Genomic DNA, 22,770 nt, shown 5'->3' with positions numbered 1-22,770 from the left:
CCAATCCCTGCATCCCATTCCTCTGGGCCATTGTGACTGAGGAGCCAATCAAGGCCAATAAAATGGCATTGAACCTCCAGGGCAAAATCCTTGCTCTTGCCTGCTGGGCTTCAGTGTGCAGGGACCGCTGCAGTCTCTCAGAGCCCTGGGGGGCGGGGGTGTCTGAGAAAAGGCTCCCATGGAAGAGTCTGGAGCAAGAGAGCAATCAGCAGAAAGAGTCCCCTGGTCCCAGCAATGTCCTCGGAGCCCCACGTCCCGTGTGCTGAAGCCTGCCTGCCTGCGCTGCCCCAGGCTCCTCCTCGCCTGCAAAACCCCTTTCTGCTTCGGCCAGACGTAGCTGGGCCTCGTGTCACGTGCGAGTGAGTGAGTCCTGCTTGACAGAGGCCAGTGGGCTTCGGGGCTGCGAGACCAGGAGTCCCTGATGCTGACTCCCAGGGTGAGTGGCTGGGAGGAGCTGGACGTGCAGGTGGGGTGGACAGGAGAAGGACACCGTGTGCAGGAGGGACCCGGTCGGACTCTTCCTATAACACAGAGAGACTGCAGGCCCCGTCATAACAACTAGTCTTCCTTCTTCCCTCTGTCCGTCCATCTGTTTAGAATATAAGTGGACGCCCAGGGTCCGGCCTCAGGAGGATGAGGGACACTCCTGGAGGGGAGGGAGCAGAGAGAGTCTAAGGTGCTAACCAACCTCCCTGCAGCCTTGGGAACAAGCCTGTGCTGCCTGCCTCCAGAACGCACTGGTGTTCGAGGGAGAGAAACGTCCCTCTCGGTTAAGCCGCTGCCGCTCGGGGAGCTCTGTCTCATGCAGCTGGGCCTGATCCTAGCTGGGGCCTCTCTTCCTACGGCCGACCCGGGAGCCACAGCAACTATACTCAGCGGCTGCATGGCTTCTACATACAGGGTTTCCCGTGCACCCACACGTATCTTCACTCCTTTCTCGGCACTTGCTACTAACGCTGACAACAGCTCCTAACTGTTTATTATCGTTGTACGTTCACACAGCCTTTCATAACGGTGTGCATGCTCACACCCGTTGTTTGTTTCCACGTCCGCTGGAACTCCGCGGGGGGCAGCTGGCACTGCCAGCGGCCCTCAGAGACACAGGGCTTCCCGCACACGCGGGCATCCGGCCCCACGCACACAGCCGCCCCCCCCCGCGAGCCGCAGCGCAGCGGTAAGTCTTCCCAGACGGCGGCTCCGGGCCGGGAGGCTGAGCGACTCGCCCAAGGTCACAAAGCCGGGCTCCACGAGGGCTGAGATCTGAAAGCAGATCCTCTCCGGCTGGGCACAGCCTCTTTAAAAAGAACATTAACGTGAATTATGCAGCACCCTCCAGCTCAAAATTCTCATGGCACCTTCCTAATCTCTAATTAATTTTCCAGTTATATCTGTGGGTTCTTTTACGTATTTATTATTAAACACTTCCACCGTGGAGAATGGAGCTGAGGTGTCTACGTGCCCTTGCATATGCCCGTGTCACCCCGTCCGTAAGCACTGACACCCCTGTAGGCCTTTCGCCCCTCGACTGTAGGTGGCCCCAACTCACGGCTTTCTCCCGGTGCCTGGCCTTTGAATACCACTCAGTACAGACGTGCTAACGATGTGAGTGAATCAACTGAAAACTCTAATTAATATCACTCTAAATTGCTTTTCAGTGATTTTCATTATATAATCTCCTTCCACATTTCTACATAGGATACTGTTTTGGGTGTTAAAACACGTCTCCGCTCACCAAGCAAATAACTTCTTTCATCAAGTCGCTTCCCCTCCCGTCCTCCAGGAGCTACACTAGCGGCAAAGCCCAGGACGCAGCGTGGCTACTAACCTAGCAGTTAGTGCACTCTCCGCACTTGACCTGCCGGTCACCCTTTGTCTGCATGCAAGCCGCGTCCCACCCCTGAGAGCGGGCCATGCGGCAGGGCCCCTCAGGGTCACGTGAGAGGCAGAGCTGCCTGCATGGGGGCAGTCAGTTCACTTTTTGATGTACGGCCACGAAATGCGTGCCTTTCAGAGGCACCGAGTTTGTTTCAGACTTCGGTACGGCCAGTGGCATTCTCGGTCGAGCTGATTCGAGGGCCGTCAGGGTGGCCAGAGACACCAGACCGACCCTGTCACTGCTCCGTCAGTAGGCGTGTTTCCCAGACGTTACCCAGTCTTTCCCAGTGGTACCAGAGGCCACTGTATCCCTCCACGCCTGTCAGGCCGGCCAGCCGTCACCAAGCACCATGGCATGAGAATCGCATCTATTATATGCGTATTATCATCATTCTACTCTTACTAATGCTACCACCTTCTTTCAAACAGTTCAAAGGTCCCCAGAGAGAGAGAGTAGAGGTTCGTGGCCGTACGTGTAAAGCGTCCGAGGTACAGGGGAGACAGGATCTACCGCGGGTCACGCAGACTCACCAGGAGTCCACTGCTCTGCTCCCCGGCCTCCGCGCCACCCACCGTCCCTGCTCACCACACTCCATCCCAGACGCAGCACCGGCCTCTCCCAACCACGGGCTCGCACCCGCCCGGGAGGCAGTGGGCACCGTGGCCCCCAGCAGTTCTCGTGAGGAAAACCTGGTTCTCCACACGGGCTGGAGGGAATGTGAGAGAGTGTGTGTGTGTGTGTGTGTGTGACCGCCCACTGGAGGAGACGTCTCGTGTCCGTCTGACAGAGGGCTGCACTGGGACACACCGCAGCCCAAGGGCACAGCGTCACTCACCAAGAAGGAGCAGAAGAAGATGAAGGACACGAAGTACACGTAGGCCAGGTCGGTGCCGCAGCGCTCGCTCTCGCTCTGCCCCGCCGGCGCCGTGGTGTCGGGCTCGCAGCCCTTCTCCCCGAGGCAGGACAGCATGATCTCCTGCCAGGCCTCCCCGGTGGCGCTCCTGAGCCCGGAGACGGCGCTGTGGTTATCCGCAGCGGGCCCGAGCGCCCTCTCTGCTCCTCGGCCCTCTCCCCCGCACCCCCGGCTCCCAGCCCCTTCTCTCGCCGCAGGGACAGCAGGTTCGCGTTGTGCTCGGACTCGGACAGTGCCCGTGGGGGCTCTCCTGGGTTCTGCCCCCCACCCACTGCTCCTTCGTCTTTGGAAGAATCCCTCCCAAGGGTGGTGGGACTCTCTGGGACCCCACACACATGGCCACCCAAGGTCTCAGGCCTTAAAAGGAGTTTGATCAGCAAGAAACCATCCTCACCTTCCCTGAGAGCCCTAAAGGACATGTTCAAGGTGCAGTTTGTAAATTAACTACCGAGTCAAAGACGGTGAGGAAAATTTCTAATGTCACCATCACCGGCGGTTTTGTGGAGGCGCTGTCCCCACCCCCTCCTGCCCCGACTCCGCTGTCACCCTGATAGGAGCAGAGCAAGCGGCGTGAGGAGACAACAGCAACCGGGTCCCCTGGGCAGGAGGGTCCAGCTACGACAGTTACGTGTCCAGGTACCTGAAGAGCAGCATGAGGGACCCGAAGAAGCTCCGGAAGTTGTTGTGCCGGTTGATGTGACTCTCCTCGTCTAATTTTATGTTTCCAAACACCTTGAGGAGAAAAACAGCAGACAGCAGCGAGCATCACCGGGCTGAGCGATGCGCCCAGCGCATGGATGCTAGAGGCCCCCGCAGGGCTGGCAAGTCTGCATGCGCAGCTCCCCGATAGCCTCGCCCTGAAGCAGGCGACTCAGCCTAGAGCAGCTGCTGGACCCCAGGCTCTCCGCCCGATAAGGAGTGAGAAGACCACAGAAGGAGAGGTCTTTTGGAATCACTCTGCCTGTATATAGTTCTGCCCACACCTAATTTGGCCTCTTTATTTCCGTGGAACCTGTCACCAGGCACTCACCACGGCGCTCGAGCAGCCTGCCCCAGACGCCGTCCCGCCGCAGGACACAGGCAGGGAGCCACCCCGCTCTGCTGTCTCAGGCAGCGATGAGGGGAGCCCTCTGTCTGCAGAGGATGGGACTCCCGGCTTGGGAAGGGGCTGCCCTGACATGCACACGCAGTTCAGGTCGGAGAGGGGCATTTCTGTCTTCCTCGCTGTGCTCCTCTCCCGAGAGTCCACGTTCAGAAGGTCGATGGGCCTATCAACTCCAGTCCCCCAGCATGAGCGCACGCACGCGCGCACACACACACACACACACACACACACGAACAGTCCAGGCCAGTGGGATGAAGGAAGTCACGACAACTGGATGCTTGGGAGAGGGCAAAGGAAATGGACTTGGGCACATCTGGAGACAGAGTGAGCTTACTCATCTGTCATTGGTCGTTGGGCTGAGGATGTGGTCACCATGCAAACCCATGTGCAAAAAAAGGGGGAAACCCGGAGGTCTTTCTCTGCAGACAGTGAATAAAGATCGACTCAAACGCAGTGCTCCTGGGAGCCGAGGTCGACCCAAAGTCTCTTCGGATGAGAAGGGTGCCCGCCCGTGGGCACTGGCCTCCCCAGCCGTGCTTCGACATCAGGGTCTGCTATCACGAGTCACTCTCTGTGCAGCTGAAGGCTCTCGGGTCTCTTTTCCAGCGACTTTCAGCCTGTATTTAACATGCTTCCATTTATCGAATATATGCTAAATGCAACATATTTTCTCCCTCCCCAACAGTTTTCAGGATGTGCAATTGAAGAACAATCTCTGCCCCCAGCTATTTTGCTCATGTAACTCCCACTGACACCTGCTTTGGGAATTTGTTCTTAACGTTGTTTTTCAAAACCCAAATACTACTTGTCTCTTAGGGGGAATGGAGGGGGCAGGCTAGGCAGCACTGGGGAAGTGGGGGAGGAGGGAGATAAGAAAGTAGAGGGCCCCAGATAAGAAAGTAGAGACAGATGCATTGAAACAACAAAACCCAAGCAACCATATGTGATTCTGGAAGCCCCGGGAGGGAACTGTCAGGTCCCTTTGCCTGTATTCATATCGTCTTCTGTCTCCACCCTCTTGGCTCAGAGTCCATGACTTACCCCCAACTCTAAAGTGCATTGAACTTGGAGTATTTCCTCCCTGTGACACGCTGAAGCCATCACTGCGACTTCCCCCCACACCTTCTCCGACCATGAACTAGTTTGAGTGCAGGCTGTGATTTTGCATGAGGTAGGTGTACAATAGTCAAAGAAACCAAAGCTTATGCTGAATGGACTCCAAGAAAAATTTCAAGTGTGTATTTATTGGGAAGGTGGTCTCTAAAATTTTTCTTTTTCTTCTTTTTTTAGCTTTTCACTTAGTCCTTGTCACTGAACCAAATCTCCTACATCAAATGGGTATGGAAGAGAAAGAAGGGTTGCTGAGATCCATCGGAAAACCTACTGAAAGTACATACAGGTCTCCACCTGGAATCATAGAGCTTCAGAACCAGGAAGGACCCGGGAAGCTATCCGCCCAGCTCCCCCACTGCACGGGGAGGGCGCTAAGCCCGGACAGGTTCTGTGGCTGGACGAGTCTGCGCAGCTGGTCACTGGTGCTGCTGAGGTTGAAAGCCCCGCCTCTAAGGACGCGTGGCCCCAGGGGGCTTTTCCTTCCCCAGCAAGCTACTCCTTCCTTCCACGTTCGGATTCCTCTGCAAAGCTCTGTTCTCCCAAGATGACTGGGAAAGTGCGGAATGACAGTCCTTCTCAGACAGGCATCGTGTGGCCATTTATCCTCCTGATGTTACTCCGTTGACTGCCCTTCTGCTTTAGGGACCTCCCACCCTTGTCATGACAATGGGAGGAGCGGTCTTTCTAGCTGGAAGCTTCGTCTCTCTCTCTACGGGCCTGCACGATACATACTGTACACACGCACAGGGGTGGGGAGGCGGAGGAGGGGCATACATTTAGCACAGTGCCTGGCACGCGCAGGAGTTCAGGTAATGGTAAACAGCATTAGCATTGTCATCGGTAGTATTGATAACTGGTGAGTATTGGAGCTGGTGTAATTCTAATTTATATGGTTTGAAAATTAAAAGGGGGTTGAGAATTATTTTTAAGCATAAGTAAGAAAGAACTTAAGTTTCATTTGGCTGTTTGGGAACATTTTAATTCCACAGTCAAATATTTGAGAGTTTGAAGGGACTTAATAGAAGTCATCAAGCCACTCTTGGAGTTCACTGGGATTAGCGTGTAACACACCCCGGCCAGCATCATGATAGCCCTACTGAAACGTCCTCCGTGGGGGAGAATTCATTACTTTCCAACCACGTCTCATGCTTTCGGACCCGTCATTCTATTGCATTTTTGGAGAACCCAACTCTCCAGTAATGGAGTCAGAAGGGAAACAAAATTAAGAAATGCAAACAAGACAGAGGAGCAAAGAGCACAGACTCTCAGAGGTGCTCTGGGAAGGGTTGCTGACGCCACCGGCCTGGGAGATGTGGCCGATGGCTCTGCCGGTGCCACGGAAAAGGCAGCTGGCGGCCCAAAGGTGGCCAGACGGCCTGGCTGCAGGAGGCTGCCTCCTGGCTGAAGGTCCGTGTGGGTGTTTCACGTGCCGACCTCCAGGTCGGAAAGTCGGCCTCCCTGAGACAAGCAGAAAGCCGCGTGCCCAGCTGGGGAGGTCCAGGGGCTGCGGTGCCGTTTGTTTTCAGTAGGAGCCCACCCACCAGCAGTGACCGCTGCCTCCGAAGATCGTTGGGCCCCTTCTGCTCAGGGGGTCCCTGGCTACTTGCAGAAATGCCCTGGTGGGCAGCTGATCTCCACCTCTCAGCTCCACACCCAGGAAGGATGCGGTCACTGTCCAGCAAGCTGCAGGGCCCTGGGATGCCGCCCGGAACTCTGCGCACTATTTCCAATGACGCCTCTTAGGGTGTAAGTCTCAGCCATTCAAGACTTAACTCATGTTTTGTGTCACTGGATGCAGAACCACCACCTGACCTTTTTTCAGGCCTGGCTCAGGCACGTGAGATCAGCCTGAGCCCTGCCTGCTCCTCAGGCCCCCGGGGAACCCCCCTGGGTGACAACACTGGTGTCATCTTTGCTGTGGTTTTGTCACTGCGCCCATGGAGGTCCAGCTGCTTGTAAATCATCATCACGGTCTCACAATCCCTCAGGTGAAGCCCCTGCACCAGACCACCCTGAATACCTGGCCAGTGGGAAATCCTCAAGGTCACGCTGCAAGAAGACCTTGGGAACCCGCCCGGGCTGGGGAGTCAGAGACAACCAGGCCCCGCGTGCGCCCGCTCACCTGCATCCCAATGATGGCGTAGATGAAGAAAAGCATGGCAATCAAAAGGCAGACGTAGGGGAGGGCCTGAAAAGAAAGCAGAGATGTGACCATGATCTCAAAGGCGGGCAGCTCCCAGACGCAGCAACGTACAGTGACGGGCAGTGCAGGAAGTCCGGCCCCTGGCTGACTTATGCAGACTCTCTCCAGGATGCCGCATTCCCCGGAAGGTCCTGCTTTGGGGCCCCTCACTCTGCAGATGTCCACATCCTCTGACAGAGAGGGAAGCTGCTGGCCACAGAGGCTTGTCATCTATCTTCTGTGGTGAATGTCCTCTCACCCCGGAGTGCGGCCCAGATCTCCAGGGGGAGCTGGGAAAGCTCCCAGGCCTGTGACTCATCCCACTGGGCGTGCAGATTATTAACAAGTGAGCCATTGTGATGCAGATTCCACAGCAAGCCTCCAGCTGGCCCTGGCCTCCCTGCACGACCCCTTCCCACACCTGCCCTGGAGGCAAAGCCCCTACGGAGAATCTGGAAACAAACTCCAACACTGGGTCTCAGCCGTGTGTCGGTCCCAGAAGGCTCCTTCAACGTCTGATGAAGAACCTCTTCCCAAAGTTTCAGCCTCCTGACATTTCCCTAGGCGCCCTGCAACATCCCACAAAAGCCTTTTCGGTGTCAGCCACCACAAGGCCCTGCTGGGAAGCCAGGCGGCGGCACCGCGTTCCATACCATGCAGGCTGACTGCCAGTGCGGGATAACGTTTCACTAACGCAGGAAACCGCCCTGGCAGCTGGGGGAGTGTGCGGGCGCTGGGCAGCCTGGTTTCGGGGCTGCAGTGGCACTGAATTCTGGGGCGATCTCAGTGCGGATGTGGAAATCCCTCTTCTTCATCATCCCGTAAGCCCCTGGAAGGCGGTACCACTATGTGCCCCAACTCTGTCTTCAGTGTGGACAGCACGGACCCCGGGGACCACTGACAGGCCCTCAGATGGCAGGAGCCGGGCAGGGCTCACCGACAGCTCTCCCCAAGTGGAGAGCCCTGGGGGCTTTCGTAAAGTGAAACAAGGATGAAGTGGGTGGGAGGATGCCCCTCCAATGAAGTGTTGATTCCCAAGATTTGCGGGCAGAATGGCTGCATTTTGAGGGTCCATGGGAAGGCTCCCTCTGCTGAGAGGAGAGAGTGGGGAGGCAGGTTTCTTGCCACCTGGGCACGGCTCATCTTCCATCACCTTCCACGTGGACCCCTGCCCTCATTCCACCTTCTTCTTGCCAACGGCGCCAGGCCCCAGTTCATCCCCCCTACCCCAGCTTCGGGGAGAGGCCCACACACTCCTTCTGATCTCCTCTCTCATCACATTATGAATCCAGCACAAAGTAAAGGCGAAGAGGGAAGAGCTGAGCGGGGGCTAGGGGTGGAGAACGGGGCGGTGCTCGGGGCCGGGAGGGCAGGGCAGGCAGTGGCTGTGCGCTTTGGACTGCGAGGCTCTCCACAGTGGTGCGTCTGCGGAGGCGGCCCGTCACGCCAGTGCGAAGGAAACCACTTCAAGGCGGTGTCCCGGGACTGGTCCAAGAAGGCAGCACCTGTCCGTCACACTGTCACCGGCAGGCAGACTCACCTGTCTTCACCCCTCTCTGTAGAGTCGCTGAAATAAGCCAACCATTTGGCCTTCAGCTTTTGACATGTTTTTTCTCTGCCCTGAACAGTCTCCAGTTTCGCAGAGAATCGGTGATCGTGACAACGTGACAGGCTGACACACGTTCCTTAAGAGCCTCGCCGACGACGCCAGCTCGTCGGGCAGGTTTGTAAGAGCATCTGGTTTCAAACTCTGAATCTGAAGTCACCTGAGACTCATGCGGTGAATTCTCGCTAAGGGTTTAGAGTTCTCCGCAACCATTCAGCTTTGGAAAAATGGTTTTCCAAAGGCCTCTGTGGGAGCTATCACATCAAACAATTACTCTGGATATGGTAAAAATGTCAAGGTCGTTCCTAGGAGCCCGCGCACCCACCCTTTACCACCGGTCTCACGTCGCACACCCGCAGGTCCTTGACGGAGACGTGAACCAGCCCTGAGGGTGCCGGGGGAGGCCCTTTCCGGATGATGACGAGAAAGTGCGGAGTCCCTGGCTGCCCTCTGCATCCCGGTGTGTAATGAAAATGCAGGGGCGGGCAAAAGCAGGTTTACAGAGGTGCTGCGGCGGCGTCTGCGTTAGTAAAGCCATTGTAACGATCACAGCCCACGTATCTTTTTTCATATCAACATAATCAACTTTTGCCCACCTGCATATGCGTGATTAAGAAATCAGAATGGGCTTTTTAAATTTTATCTTTGAATCGCTTACTATCATCAAATTTATTTTTAAAACATATTCATGGACCATTTTTTTTTTTAGGAGGAGGAAAACAGTAGGCACGTAAACAGCCTTTAGGCCCCCGCCACCTGAACAGGAGCTAATGACGGTATCTGCTAGAGCCCCGAGGTCATTTACACAGGTTTGGGAGGCTTCTGTGTGCGGGGAGTCTCTGCCATCAGAGCGGGCCTCGGGTGCTGGGTTTTAACATAACTGTGCAGACACCTCTGCGCGGCCCGTGCGAGCGCTCAGCGGGCGCTCACCCTGCAGACCTCCCCAGACATCCCATCGGCACGCGGGCCGCACACCCCGATGGGGGCCTGTCGGGGCTGGAGTGAGCCGTCCTGGGGTGAAACGGGGCCCAAGGAGTCCTCTGAAAAATCCTTCCGTGAAAAAGTGCAGAGGGTTTGTGACCGCAGGTGGCTGGCTCTGAACTCGGGTGGGATTGCTCGGGGGGTTCTGGGAGGCCGTGGGAGGGAGCGTGCCTCCTGAAGGTACGCTCCCTGCCTCAGTGGACAGAAAAAAACCAGTGAGTCACAAAGTCGAGATGGTTTTCTGGATTGAGATTCTGTCGAGTAAGACAAGCTGACCGAGGCCCGGCCGAGCTGCGCTGTATTTATCTACTGCTCCGGGCAAACACCCATTCTCCCAGCTTCAGGGGTGAAGGGGCTTACGGAATGACATCGGGTCACCGGGCCGTGCTGTCGGCTCTGCCAGGGCCACCTGGACCCGGGGAGAGGAGGAGGAGCTGGCGCCTCTCACCTTAAAGGACTGCACGAAGGTCCACAATAGGATGCGGATGGTGTAGCCCTGACGCAGGAGCTTGATGAGGCGGGCGGCGCGGAAGAGCTTCAGAAAGCTCATGTTGAAGCCACTGGTGTTCACCAGCTGGCGGATGGAAAGAAAACATGGAATTAGTGACATTCTAGTTATTTAGAAGATCTAAGCCCTAGTATTTGCGTATTTATCCCTCCTTTGGGGCATAAAATTGGACGTGGATTCTGTCTTTGTTTTTGACCCCATCTCTGGCTCACAGGCCAGGGAGGCCCTGTCTGGAAGCCTTCCCAGGCCTGCCTTCCAGTCCCGGAGAAGGGCGGGGCAGCACCCCGGGAGGGCGCCCTGCTGTAGACAGGACCACCTCCCTCGTCTGCTCTGCTGCAAGCGGCCCTAACTCTGCACCCAGGTGCCAACAGAGCGGATCTGATAACCCCTCCAGCACAGGGTGACTCTCTGATATTCGAAGAGAATTACCATGAGCTCTCTGAGCCTTCTTTAGGATGAACAATTTTAGGGAAACAATTCAAGCTTAACGACTTCGCAGGCAAAGACACTATGCCTCTTTCGTCATCTCTTAAAAGTGACGCTGCACCTAGGTCTCTCCTGACACCCAGGTCTCTCCTGACACCCCTCTATTCATGCCACTTCTCCCCGGAGATGCCTGCTGTTTGCGTCGTGCAAATGAGGCAAAGCTGGTGAGACCAGGAGCTCAGCTCTCCAGTGTCTGCATTTTCTGGCTAGAGCTCAGGGGTGAGGAAGTGAACTCCCCGCACGCAGAGGGCACATGTTTGGTTTGATGAGTTAAAAATGGACTGATCGTGCAAAGGATTTTTTTTTTACTGCTACTTCTGGGCCAAGCTGAAAGGAGAGATCTAGGAGCCGTCCACCTTGCTGTCCGTCAGAATGATTTCCGTGATGCTGCCGATCACGGTGATGAAGTCGAAGATGTTCCAAGTGTCCCGGAAATAGTTCTGCCAAGTGCATTCAGTCACGGGGGCACCAGATAGAGAAGGAAAAGGAAACCAGAAAAAAAATTAAAATGGAGAAAAGATACTGTTCATGACATAGCTCTGTCACTTGGAATGAAAACTTGTTAATTCGCCTACAAGTTCATTCTACCCTTGGCTTCGGTTTCCCGTGTCTAACCAGGAACGCTGTTTCTGCTTCGTTAATTTGGGAATCGGTCATTTGGGAAGCAGTTTCATCGCTCTTTGGAGACCTTGCTGTTGAAGGCATCACTACAGACCTCATATGTAAGAAAGAGATTTATGGCCAAGAACACCACAAGTTAACAAAAAGAAAGATCATTGCCACCTACAAGACAATCAAATTATTTACGGTGTCACTTCAAGGTTTTCTACAATAACTTTTTAAATTACCCATGTTGTGTCACGTGACCCTAGGAATACACAGTTCTGACTTTTGATTATTCATAAAAGTCACAGACATGTCCTAAGTGACTAAGGATGAAAGAGGTGCCAAAAATGCCCTCTAACTCCGCGCAGACTCTCCAAACCACCGCTGATTCACGATGGGATGAACAGACCTAATCTCTCCCCTCCTTTTCTGCTCTGTTATTCCTTTTGAGGGGGTGGAAGGAATAAAAGGCGAGGGAGCAGTGATAAAGTGAGTGGGCTGAAGGAGATGGAGGAGAAACAAAGGACCCAAAAATCCACTGACCAGGTGACACTCTGCCTAATGGGGGAGCGGGCCACGTGCCCGTCTCCAGGGCTCCAGTGGACGCAGACCTCGGGCTGTATTCCATAAAAGACAGAGGACGCTCAGGTCTCCCCAGCGTCTCCTCCTTGCTCACAAGAGGCTCAGAGCACCGCAGAAGTGCACCCCCTCCCATCCTCATGGCTGGCATCGGTGACTCCTTCCTCTGTGGGCTAGATGTGGGGCCGGGCCCTTGGCATTGGTCAATTCACTGATCCCTCCTGTGGAGTCTAGAGGTGGACAGCGATACCTACGCTCATGCAATACTGAGTGGCAGGGCTGGTAAGAAGAGTGGGGACAGACAGGCAACAACAAAGACAGAGAAGGCGTGTGGGGAGAGAGGAGCTGCACACCAGAGCACCTACTCAGGACCAGACGCCTTAGACGCCTTGGGCACGTTGCCAAATTGGATACACACAAGCATCTGAGCTACACATAAGGTAGCTATTGTTAGCCTCACTTGATGAATGAGAAAAGTGAGGCTTGTCTGACTCCAAAGCCACAGGTTCCTGCCAGGCACGTGGAGAAACTAAGGCACGTAGCCACCCAGCAATCTCACTCTCCATCAGGAACACCCACTCCTTCGTGGCCGGAGCCGGAGCCAGGCTGAGTCTCCGAGTCCCTCCATTCCTAGGGCTCGCCTCTCCCCAGCCCGGGGGAGCTGCCTAGTTCTTGGATGGCCGCCATCCAGCAGAGAGACTGCAAATCTGGGTCTCAGAGGACAGAAGACCTGGATTCCAGGTGAGGGCGCTTTGCCACACAGCACGGTCCGGAACAGCACGCTGTGGTGCGGACTAGTCGATTCGGGCGGACGGGGCGTGGGCCTTCCAGTCGGCCAGCCCAGGATCTGAATGCCGGCTCTGCCTTTTTGCCACCTCGGGCAAAAGCGCATCCATAAAAGAAGGCAACTCCTGTCTAACAGAGCTGCTGTGAAGCCAGAATGAATAATCTATAAAGCATCTGGCACATAAGAGACAACCAATCCTCTCCCTCCTTTTCCCTCTTCTTCCTTTTCTACCCCACGACACTTTCCAATTCGACTGCCTGTTGCTGTGCAGTCTTTAAAAAGCTGTACGATTGATCTGAACGTCAGTTTCCTCACAGAAATGGACAACAGTCACAGCGATGATGCCACCTGCGCCACGGCCACGTCGGTCACAGGGAAGACCCGACTCAGCACGTAGTGCATACTGGGGTCTTCCGAAAACCCACAGTGCCCTAGCGACGAACAGACTTGCTTGGGACTAACGGTGCCCTTTATGGCGTGCAAACGCCTCGAGACCTTGAGTGAAAATGAGGGGGTGTGGGGGGGAAGGGGCCAGGCTTTGGGGCCCAGTCATCTGGGGAAGCTCATTAGCATGTATTCAGCACTCGCCCTCATTAGACACGTCATTGGGGACTGAAGTCACCAACGGTGCCAATGCCACATGTCAAGATGCACATACAGGAGAGCTTTTCCCTGTCGCGGTCCACGTGTCCTTCCCCCGGCTCGCCCGCCCCCCCCCCCGCCCAGGGCCAGCCTGTTTCCTTTCCCTCTTGCACTTCCCCGAGTCTCCAGTCCCCAAACATGGGAGAGGGGCTGGGCAAACAACACATGACCCCCCGCCGTGGGTTTCCTTTAAGAGCCGGCGAGGGAGCGAAAGCAACCCCACAATCAGCACTTGCAATGATCAAAACCTTATTCAGATAACAAGCCAAGTCTCCCTCCGCGCAGGGAAAGCCGCAGACAGCCATAATTTGGAATGGAAGCCCCCACACTGAATAAGTGTGGGACAGCTGTCGGGTGGGCTTCTCTGCAGCCCACGGGCGCCACCGCAAACACTGAAGCAAGGGGCGGGGGGCGGAGAGGACTGTTTTGTTTACAGGACACTAAAGCAGTGGGCCAGGTTTGCTTAACACTTGCGAGAGCAGACACCAGGCTCTGCTGATCGTGGTTTAGTAGCTGAGGAGGAGGAGGAGGAGGAGGAGGACTCCGCCAGAAAACCTCATCCCACCCCTTCCCGAACCCAAACCCCGACGCACACACCTCTCCCCGCCCCGCGCCCACGGACACACTCCAGAGGTCATTTGCTTTATGCAAGCTTATGAAGCAAACGCATTTGTTGGCAGAAATTACTCTTCATGTAACTAAGGGGAGGAGGACACTTAGGCAAAAACCTATTATCAGCTATGTTTGAGGCTAAGGGGGACAGGTAGTTTCCCGCTGGAGTTATAACACTTTATACCTTTCACAGTAAACAAGCACTCAGGGTTTGTTAGCCCAATTCTTGTTTGGCTCCCCAGCGATGTGTCACTGCCACGCTCGTGCGAGCTGGTGACTGTCGCCCCTCGAGCGCTGGCAGACCCGACAGCACCAGAGCGGGTGGCTAGGCGAGTGTGGAGCTGGGGGCCTGGCTTCCTCCGCCCTTTCCCCTAACGCCCTCTCGCACGGGCTCCTCTCTGCGGCAGAGGAGCCCCGGTGAGCTGGGTGGGTACATGGGCCACTGTGGAGTCGGGGCAACGGTCGTCCTTCCCGCAGAGGCTGGGGAGGCGCGTGGGCCGAGGACGGGCTCCAGGACGTACCAAGAAGCCGAAGGCGATGACCTTCAGGACACATTCCAAGGAAAACACCATGGTGAAGGCGATGTTCAGGTACTTCAGGGCCAGCTCGTACGTGCAGGGAGCGGAGTAGTACTGCCGGGAAGAGAGGAGAGGAGAAAAAGAACCAAACCCCCAGGGTGAGCGGGGTACTCTGGGTCACGGGCCCTGGCTGCCACGCAGCCCTGCGCTCGGGGGCCCCTGTGGCGTGTGGTGTGGGAGAGGTGGCCGAGGCATGCTGCAGAGGAGACCACGCAGTCTGAGTGGCAGAACCAAACAAAACAGAGGGCAACACGGGCCAAGCCCCCCGCCCCCGACCGCCACTTATTAGCAACACAGCCAGTCTTCCTCGAGACGACAGGGTGCAGGGCAGAAGCCTTTTCCAGAGTTAATGACTTGCCCATTTAGTATGACATCAGGTCAGATCTCTTCCCACACTCCGTCAGAACCCCGAGGTCTCCTCTACCTCCTGACACATCGCCCTTGTCCGAATCTCCCTGCCACTACCACCCCTGGCCGTGGGAACGGCTGGCCGGCTGCTGTGTCTCACTGTGCTTTGCCCAGAGGACCCAGAGGCTGGGCTGCGGGATGACAGAAGATCAGAAAGAGGTTCCACGGCGGAAAAGTAGGTAAGGACGCAAAGTGGGGAGCGGGAGTGTTTCCCAAGGTCCCGGGCGCACACGCAATCACTCCATGAGGGCAGAGCCGCCATGGTCCAACCGCGCCAGCGCGTCCGGCCAACGCCCGCTCACCTTCATCATCAGCACGATGGTGTTCAAGGCGATCATGGCCATGATGGTGTACTCGAAGGACGGGGACACCACGAAGTGCCAGACGCGGTACTGGAAGGTGTGCCTGTTCTGCGGCATGTAGCGCGTGAGAGGCTTGGCGCTGATGGCGAAGTCGATGCATGCCCTCTGCAGGAGAGGCACGGTCGGTTGCCGGCCCGAGCCCCAGGCCCCCGAGCCCAGGCCCCCGAGCCCCGGGCCCCCAGGCCCTGCCTGTTGGTGGCTCTGTCAGATGGTTAGGAGAGGATGGCATTTGGCAAAAAACAAACAAACCAAAAAACACACAACAAAACAGGGCTGCACGAGCTGATGTAAAAATGGCCATGAGGATCGTCTGCAGGTGACACGTCACCTTAAGTGAATAGAACTGGGGGGAGGTTCTGCCACACAGGGTAAGAGCTCAGTGGGTGTTAATAATGTGCTCTCACGCGGCGTGTGGCTGAGATGTTCGCGCAGGAAGCGTCACCAGGTGCCCTCAGTCAGAAGTCAAAAACTCTCTAGGCATTCCCAGAGCACTTTATTTGTATTTCTCTTATAGCCTCAGTTTCTAGTTCAGTTCCATTATAAAAATAATAAACTCTGCAATGTGCCAGGACTATTACTAGAAAAGTGGTGACAGGCGAGCCATATCGCCTTCCCTTATAGCAAACACGGGCCACAGAGGAACAGAGACAGATGAGGAGCTGGCTGAATCCCACCCCCCACCCAAACCAGTCACGCTGCTAGACTAGGCGCTGCATCTATGGGCCTTACACAGAGCACAGATGCCGAAAATGTTTAGTTAATAACTGAATAACTTCCCCATCTTCTTTCTATAATCATTCAGTTAAGAAAACTCAGTCTTCCACCCTGGCTGGTGTGGCTCAGTAGACTGAGTGCCAGCCAGCAAACCAAAGGGTCACTGGTTCAATTCCCAGTCAGGGCACATGCCTGGGTTGCAGGCCGGGTACCCAGTAGGGGGCGTGCAAGGTGCAGCCACACATTGATGTTTCTCTCCCTTCCCCTCTCTCTAAAAATAAATAAAATCTTAAAAGAAAACTCAAGTCTTCCTTCCTAACACTGCTGGTCCGAGTCCCCAAGTCCCCCCCGCCCCAGGGGACTGCCTTTACCTCGTTCTTCTCCAGGCTGCACTCCTCCATCATCTTGTCGCCCTGCTCCTGGAAGGTGATGATGATGAGAGCCACAAAGATGTTGACAAAGAAGAAAGGGAAGACCACAAAGTAGACCACGTAGAAGATGGACATCTCCATGCGGTTGCTGCGGCTCGGGCCTCGGTCCTCCTCCGTCACGTCGACGGAGTGCTGCAGAACTCTGGGGACCGGAGGGGGGCGTGGGTGTGGTGGCCACAGGGGCAGCGGCTCCAACTCAAGGCTTCCCTACAAGCGGCGCCACCTGATCCAGTTTCTCATCTGACCCCCCTGACTGAGCAGTTCGGGTCCACAGCAAGCAGGAGGGTGGAGGCTCAGCGGCCCGCAGCCCGCTGCTTCTCCAGCCCGTTTGGTCACGCGTCCAGCTTCTCAGCAACAGAGCGACATTAGTTTACAGTCCAGGTCACTGTGTTCAGTACCCGGATTCCCATTTGGCACCGTGCTGCCAAGCAGAGCGTGCTGCCACCAGAAGGGGGCATCTCAGCAACTGCCAGGTCCCTGAGAAGTCACCCCACAGCGACGGCCGCTAAGCAACTGCATTCTGTCGTCCTCTTTCAAAGGGGTCTGATCCCAGGACGTGTCTCTGGGTCCGGCCAGCTCATCCCTACCCCTCAGTCCTCAGGCGTGGGGCCAACTTGAAGGGCAAACCTGTTTAAAACAGCTCCCAGAGACTCTCGTAGGGGCTGGGGAGCTCTGAAAACTCACTTGTCCTACAGGAGCCAGACAGGGCCACTCAGCTCCTCAATACCTGGCTCGGACAGTGAGAGTTTCAAACGTCTCCCTGATTTTGTCATCTTCCTCTGGATTTTTTGCCCGAAGGATCTCCAGTTCTCCTCTCCTCTGCTCTCTCTCCCTCCTTCCCTCCCTCTCTCTCCCTCTCTCTCTCAGCTACTTACTCTCCCTGGAGCAACAACAAAGGGTGAGCCTCGATCACCCTGAATCAGCTCCTGGAGGCGACTGGCTGGCCCCGCCCCAGCTCCCAGACAGGCAACCCTGTCCGCCACTCACTGCGGCCAGCCTTCCCCCGTGGAGACGGTGAAGAGGGTCAGCAGGGCCCAGATGATGTTGTCGTAGTGGAACTCGTGGCGCTTCCACTCCCGACCTTTCACCTCCATCTTGTTTTTCTCGTGATCCACGTAGTTGCCTCTGAAACCAGCAGAGAAATGCAACAGAGCTTCTTCACTCCAGCTCGTGGGAGAGAAAGGCAGTTCCGGGGACCTCGGCGATGCGGGCGAACAGGGATCGGCATGCAGACGAAGTGAGGCAGGGATTTTATTAAAGGCAGTGTAAACACCGAGGAATGAAAATGGGATTCGGTGCCCCGGAGAGGTGGAAGATTAACTCCTAATCCTTTCATGAGTCACGGCTCAGCTTTGAGCAACTGCAGCTTCCTAAGCCTCGGCTTCCACAGCTATGATATGCAAGTAAAACCTATCTCAAAAGGTCGTTATGAAGATCGAAAATGAAAAAACCGGAGACAAAATGCCAGGTACCAGGTCTGACACAAGCAGCTCCCACTCACGCCTTTTTCCTAGAAGAGGCAGGTGAAGGGGAAGGAGCAGGCCTGCGGAGGGCGCACGCGCCAGCAGAAAGCGCGCGTGCACGGCCGGGGGTGCCGGGGCACTCACATGCACTCCTTCTCCGTGTCCTTGGAGCTGTCGGTGCAGTAGAAGAACTTCCCCTTGAAGAGCTGAACGGCGATCACAGCGAAGATGAACATGAAGAGCTTGTAGACGATGAGTATGTTGAAGACGTTCTTCAGCGAGGTCACCACGCAGTCGAAGACGGCCTGTGCACGGAGGAGCGGGGGCTGTGGGTCCCTGGCACGGCCCGTGCGCCTGCCCAGGGCTCAGCGGGGGCCGCGCCGCCACCCGCCAGCCCAGTGAGGGGGGGCCTGAGGAGATCATGGCCTTGCTAAGCAATGATGCTCACGGGACTGAGAAGCGGCTTCCGAGCTGGTCAGGACTGCACGTCCCCACCACCTAGGAAGGGGACTCATGCTCTGAATCTGACAGTGAGCCCAGAGCAACAGAGACCAGATGCCACCAGGCAGTGGAGGGACTCCTTCGAGGAACCCCATCAGGTGCCCTCTATCCGGTGGGAGAACAGGAAGTTACTGCAGAAAGGCACCTTTGACACCATTTAGCCGATTTTAGCTGTTAAATAGTTTGCTCCCTGACTTCACCTGTATTTGGTGACATTCTTAGATTTGATTCATACACAGTATATGTAGTATTTTCTCTTTACCTTTCTAAATGGATTAGAGTAATAATAAACTAGCGTCTTTGTCCATTTTAATGATGCTTTATAGTAAGTTCATGTATTTGCACTGGTAACGTTCAACCCGTTACAGAAATGCTCTCCAGTGTGAAGCTGGGCAGAGCTGCAGCAGGTGGTGTGGGAAGGGATGGGCGGCCGCCCCCTGTGCGCACACGGGAAGACCGGGGTGGGGGCCGAGTCAGGACATTCAGTTAAAGGCAGTGGACCCACCTCTGGAGAAGCCATTCTAAGCCCTAAACTGTGAGAAGTTACATGGGAACATGACACATCTCAAGCCATTTGTAGGTTATTTTCTAGGTTTTTAGGTTTAGCATGCTGGAGACTCCGGCCCCACCGTCGGTAGCGGCGCATCTCTGCAGTTGCTGCTTTGCAGGGCCAGGTGAGCACCCACGGCCGGTGTCATTAGTTCGGCACTGCAGGGACTGCGGGTGGCCCGCGGCCTCGTGGAGTCGTCAGAGCCACCGACGTCTCCCTCGGGTCAGGGAGCGGCAGAGAGGAGCCGCTCCCCCTAATTACATGGAACCAACCGAGGCCGGGGGTGCCCCTCCAGTCTGCTAACTAGTCTCGTCCTGCCCAGGACCCTGGCAAGGCTGGAGGAGAGGAGACCACTGGACTGAGGCTGACAAGGGTGGTTAGGCCCAGGCGTCCCGGCCCGATCTGCATGGGGGTGGGGCAGAGAGGAGCTAGACTCACGGGCTCAGCGCCGGGCCGGGACCTGGTGGAGGACCGCACGGAACAGCTTGTGAAAGGCCGCAGACACTGTGGGAGGTGCCTCCTCCCAGAGGGAAGGCGGGGCCGGAGGAGATCAGGCAGTGAGGACCCTCCCTGGGGGAGTGGGGGCATGAGCACCTCTGGGGGCCCATGCCAGGGGGCCCAGCCCTGGGCTCTGAGCGGCAGCCGTGTCTGCCAGTTCGGGGCCTTTTGGAAGTGATTTTTCTGCCATTCCCAGCCTTTGACACACAGCTGGGTTTGCTGCCTCTCCGCAGAGCCAGAGGGTGGGAAGAAAAGCGGTGTCCCGAGGGCCGCACGGGGCCAGTGGGAGAGGAGCTGGTGGGGAGGAGCAGAGGGGTGCCAACCCAATGCGACGGGGGACGAGGAAGCAGGGCGAGTCCCTTGTTCCCTCCCCCATGGCGGCGGGTTCTCATGCACAGGAATTCAGGAGGTAACTTTTCTCCCGTGACGCCTCGGCTTCCGGAACAGCAATGTGCGTGTGTGCAGGAGGCAGGTCCCACCTGCTAGCAAACGGAACCTGAACGGTGAAGCACACCCTAGGGCGGGAAGGAGCAGGGAAGGAGCCCAGGGTGGGTGAGCAGGGAGGGTGGGGGGTCAGGCAGCAGGAGAACCAGGACGGCACGTGCCTATGAGAGGTCCTGGCACCAGAAAGAACTTAAAACTCTCCTTGACTCGCTTCCCCATTTCTTCTCTGTTCTGCCCAAGATGACTCTGTTCTTGGGCAAGTCACTGGCCTACCTGTGCCTCAAGGCCAGGAAGGGTCCGTGATGGAAGACCCTTCCCTGTGCTAGAACTGTGAGGAGAGAAGCCACCCCTGGCTACCTGACCTGACCTAGTGCGCAGGCCGCAGGCGGGGGCTCCTGCCGCTCCTGCTTGGGGAGGCTCCCAGACAGCCTCACAGGTTCTTCCCGAGTGACAGGCCACAGCCAGAGTGTACAGAATGTCCCTTGGGGCCCTGGCTGGGTGGCTCAGTTGGTTGGAGCGTCATCCCCTACACCAAAAGGTTGCAGGTTTGATTGCTGGTCAGGGCACATACAGGTTCGATCCCCAGTTGGGGCACATACAGGAGGTATACAGGAGAGAAACAGGACTCATCCTTGTTTCTCTCATCCTTGTTTCTCTCTCTCTCTCTCTCTAAAATCAATAAGCACGTCCCCAGGGGAGGACTGGGAGATATGTATTTATTTATGTCACTTGGGGCTGGACTCAGCAGGCAAATGTCCCCTGTAGATTTCTCGGGGTGCTAGTTATTTTCCTTTGAAACTAAGACCCGCAGTTCAGGCAGGGAGATTGAACAGAGCCTCGGTTCCCACGTGAGCAAAAGGAAAATTCCCAGAAACAGTTCCACAAAAGCAAGCCCGTCGTGGCCAGAGAGAGGAGACGGGAAAGTGGACTTGTTGAGAAAAAACCCAGGAAACATTACCTTGAGCTTGGGCAAGCGCTTGATGGTCTTCAGCGGCCTCAGAACTCGGAGCACCCGCAGAGACTTGATGGTCTTGATGTCCCGCCCCTTGTTGGTTCTGCAGGGGACGAGCCCCCCGGCAGCCACAGGACAGGGAGAAATAAAAGTGACATTCACGTTGCTGCACCAGCAGGGGGAGGGGAAGAGAGGTCGGCAAAAGGCCAGACACTGGGTTGGAGCAGATTCCCTCTGGGAGGCCCCACGAAACATGCTTTGGGAACATTTACAAGGTGTTCCCCCATGTGCACACACTCACACGCACACGCAGCCCCATGTCCTCACGTGGAGGAACACACGGGCACACATGCACACGCGTTAGTATACACCACTTCTTCCTAACAGCCAGCGGGAACGCTGCTGATTACCACACTGGCAAAAGGAATAAGACAACCGACTAGGGAACATGGTGGCCACCCCCCGTGGATCCCCGTGGGCCTAGGCCACTGCTTCTGCAGTGGTAGGCTCTCGAGTGGCATTGGTTGCACAGATTAGCAACCCACGGTGGACAGCAAGCCTCGTTAGGGGACCTGACCTAGCCCTTGCTTTGGCTTTAGGTCTGTCACCTCTTCAGAGTTCATCTGTTCAGGGGAGAGCAGGGTGAGGGAGGCTGATGGGGACCCGACACCCCTGCTGTGCCGGGCTGCCTGTTTCAGAGACAGCCTGCTGTGCAGGGCTGTGGCTCACACCCAGTTATCCACGGGGCTGGCTCTTCCCGCAGTCCCTCCCCGTTTCAGAGGCCGTGCCCTAGCACAAGCTGCAGAGAGCCCTGCAACTGGAGAAGGCCCAGCTGCAGCGCCTGCCCCGCCCCCTTATCCTCGCCCTACAGCCCACAACCTGCCCTCCGCAGCCAACTGGCTGTGCCCGCTCCTAACAGATGAAATACATTGTTTGTTATTTTGGATGAAGTGGATAAATCAACCTGCATGTCTCTCTCCACCCTGCTCATCCCCCGAGATCTCTGCACCCTGTTCAAACAACTGCCATTTGTGAGACGGGTAGATGGCGGGAAGTGAGGCTCTCGGTCGCGAGCGCAGGCTCTGGTTCGTTCCTCGTGCCGGCCCCCATGACCAGCACACCACCCGCGGGAGGAAATGGAACATCCCAGGACATCCCACGGGACCCAGGACATCCCACGGGACCCAGGAGGGCTTCAGCTGCTCCTGGCCCCGCTCTTCCTGTCACACCCGCCCCCGACAGGGGGAGAGAGTCCATCCAAGGCAGAAAGACATTTAGTATAATTCACAGGATGCTGGCTATGCTCGGTTGTAAATTTAAAGACCCTTGTAATGGTAATAGGCCATGACCTGTAAGTCACTTCCATCAACCTTGCAGGTGAATATGGATAACCCAAAAATACCGCAGTGACACATGCAAGGGGTCTGTATATTTTATAAAGCCTTTTACCACAACAGGTCCTCTATCTGCCTGTCTGGAAGAGGCACCCTATAAGCCAAATACATACGCTCTCCATCAGGGAGGGTCACTTCCCAAGAAGGCTCGGTGACTCCCGATTTGCGTTCCCTTGAGTTTCACTGACAACGCAACTCACCACACAAACTCCTGCACACGGACTCCCCACGCCGTCTTCCTCAAGGAGCCACTCCCTCCCCCACCTCCAGCCATGCTTGCTCCCTCCTCCTCCCACCCACCCCGTGGACTTTCCCGCCGAGCAAATTGAGAACAGTATTTACCCCAAAGCGTTCCTATGGAGGATCCGAGCAGAAAGCAATGGAGAAAGAGAGGAGGGGAGAAGAAAGTCAGAAGCCTCATGGAGAAAAGGGAACCTCACGAAGCAGGAGACTGGGCAGGACTGCGAGGTCACGTTCAT

The 22,770-nt window shown here is 56.2% G+C and overlaps 1 protein-coding gene across 1 annotated transcript in view; it reads right to left on the bottom strand.

Annotated features, from left to right (window-relative positions):
• The window catches only part of CACNA1E (calcium voltage-gated channel subunit alpha1 E), a 365,845-nt gene that overhangs the window by 24,357 nt on the left and 318,718 nt on the right, over positions 1-22,770 (bottom strand). Inside the window, exons 29-40 of the mRNA XM_045838379.1 lie at positions 22,634-22,645; positions 20,904-21,000; positions 18,097-18,257; positions 17,477-17,614; positions 16,430-16,631; positions 15,285-15,449; positions 14,518-14,628; positions 11,127-11,210; positions 10,225-10,350; positions 7,130-7,195; positions 3,430-3,521; positions 2,712-2,877 (exon numbers count right to left, since the gene is read on the bottom strand). Of these exons, the coding sequence (XP_045694335.1) occupies positions 2,712-2,877; positions 3,430-3,521; positions 7,130-7,195; positions 10,225-10,350; positions 11,127-11,210; positions 14,518-14,628; positions 15,285-15,449; positions 16,430-16,631; positions 17,477-17,614; positions 18,097-18,257; positions 20,904-21,000; positions 22,634-22,645 (1,420 nt within the window). The remainder of the gene's footprint in view (positions 1-2,711; positions 2,878-3,429; positions 3,522-7,129; positions 7,196-10,224; positions 10,351-11,126; positions 11,211-14,517; positions 14,629-15,284; positions 15,450-16,429; positions 16,632-17,476; positions 17,615-18,096; positions 18,258-20,903; positions 21,001-22,633; positions 22,646-22,770) is intronic.

This window comes from Phyllostomus hastatus, unplaced genomic scaffold (assembly GCF_019186645.2).
Source record: "Phyllostomus hastatus isolate PE091 unplaced genomic scaffold, TTU_PhHast_1.1 phas_contig_283, whole genome shotgun sequence".
In the NCBI taxonomy this organism is placed as follows: Eukaryota; Metazoa; Chordata; class Mammalia; order Chiroptera; family Phyllostomidae; genus Phyllostomus; species Phyllostomus hastatus.
This window is presented reverse-complemented; position numbering and strand designations above follow the sequence as displayed.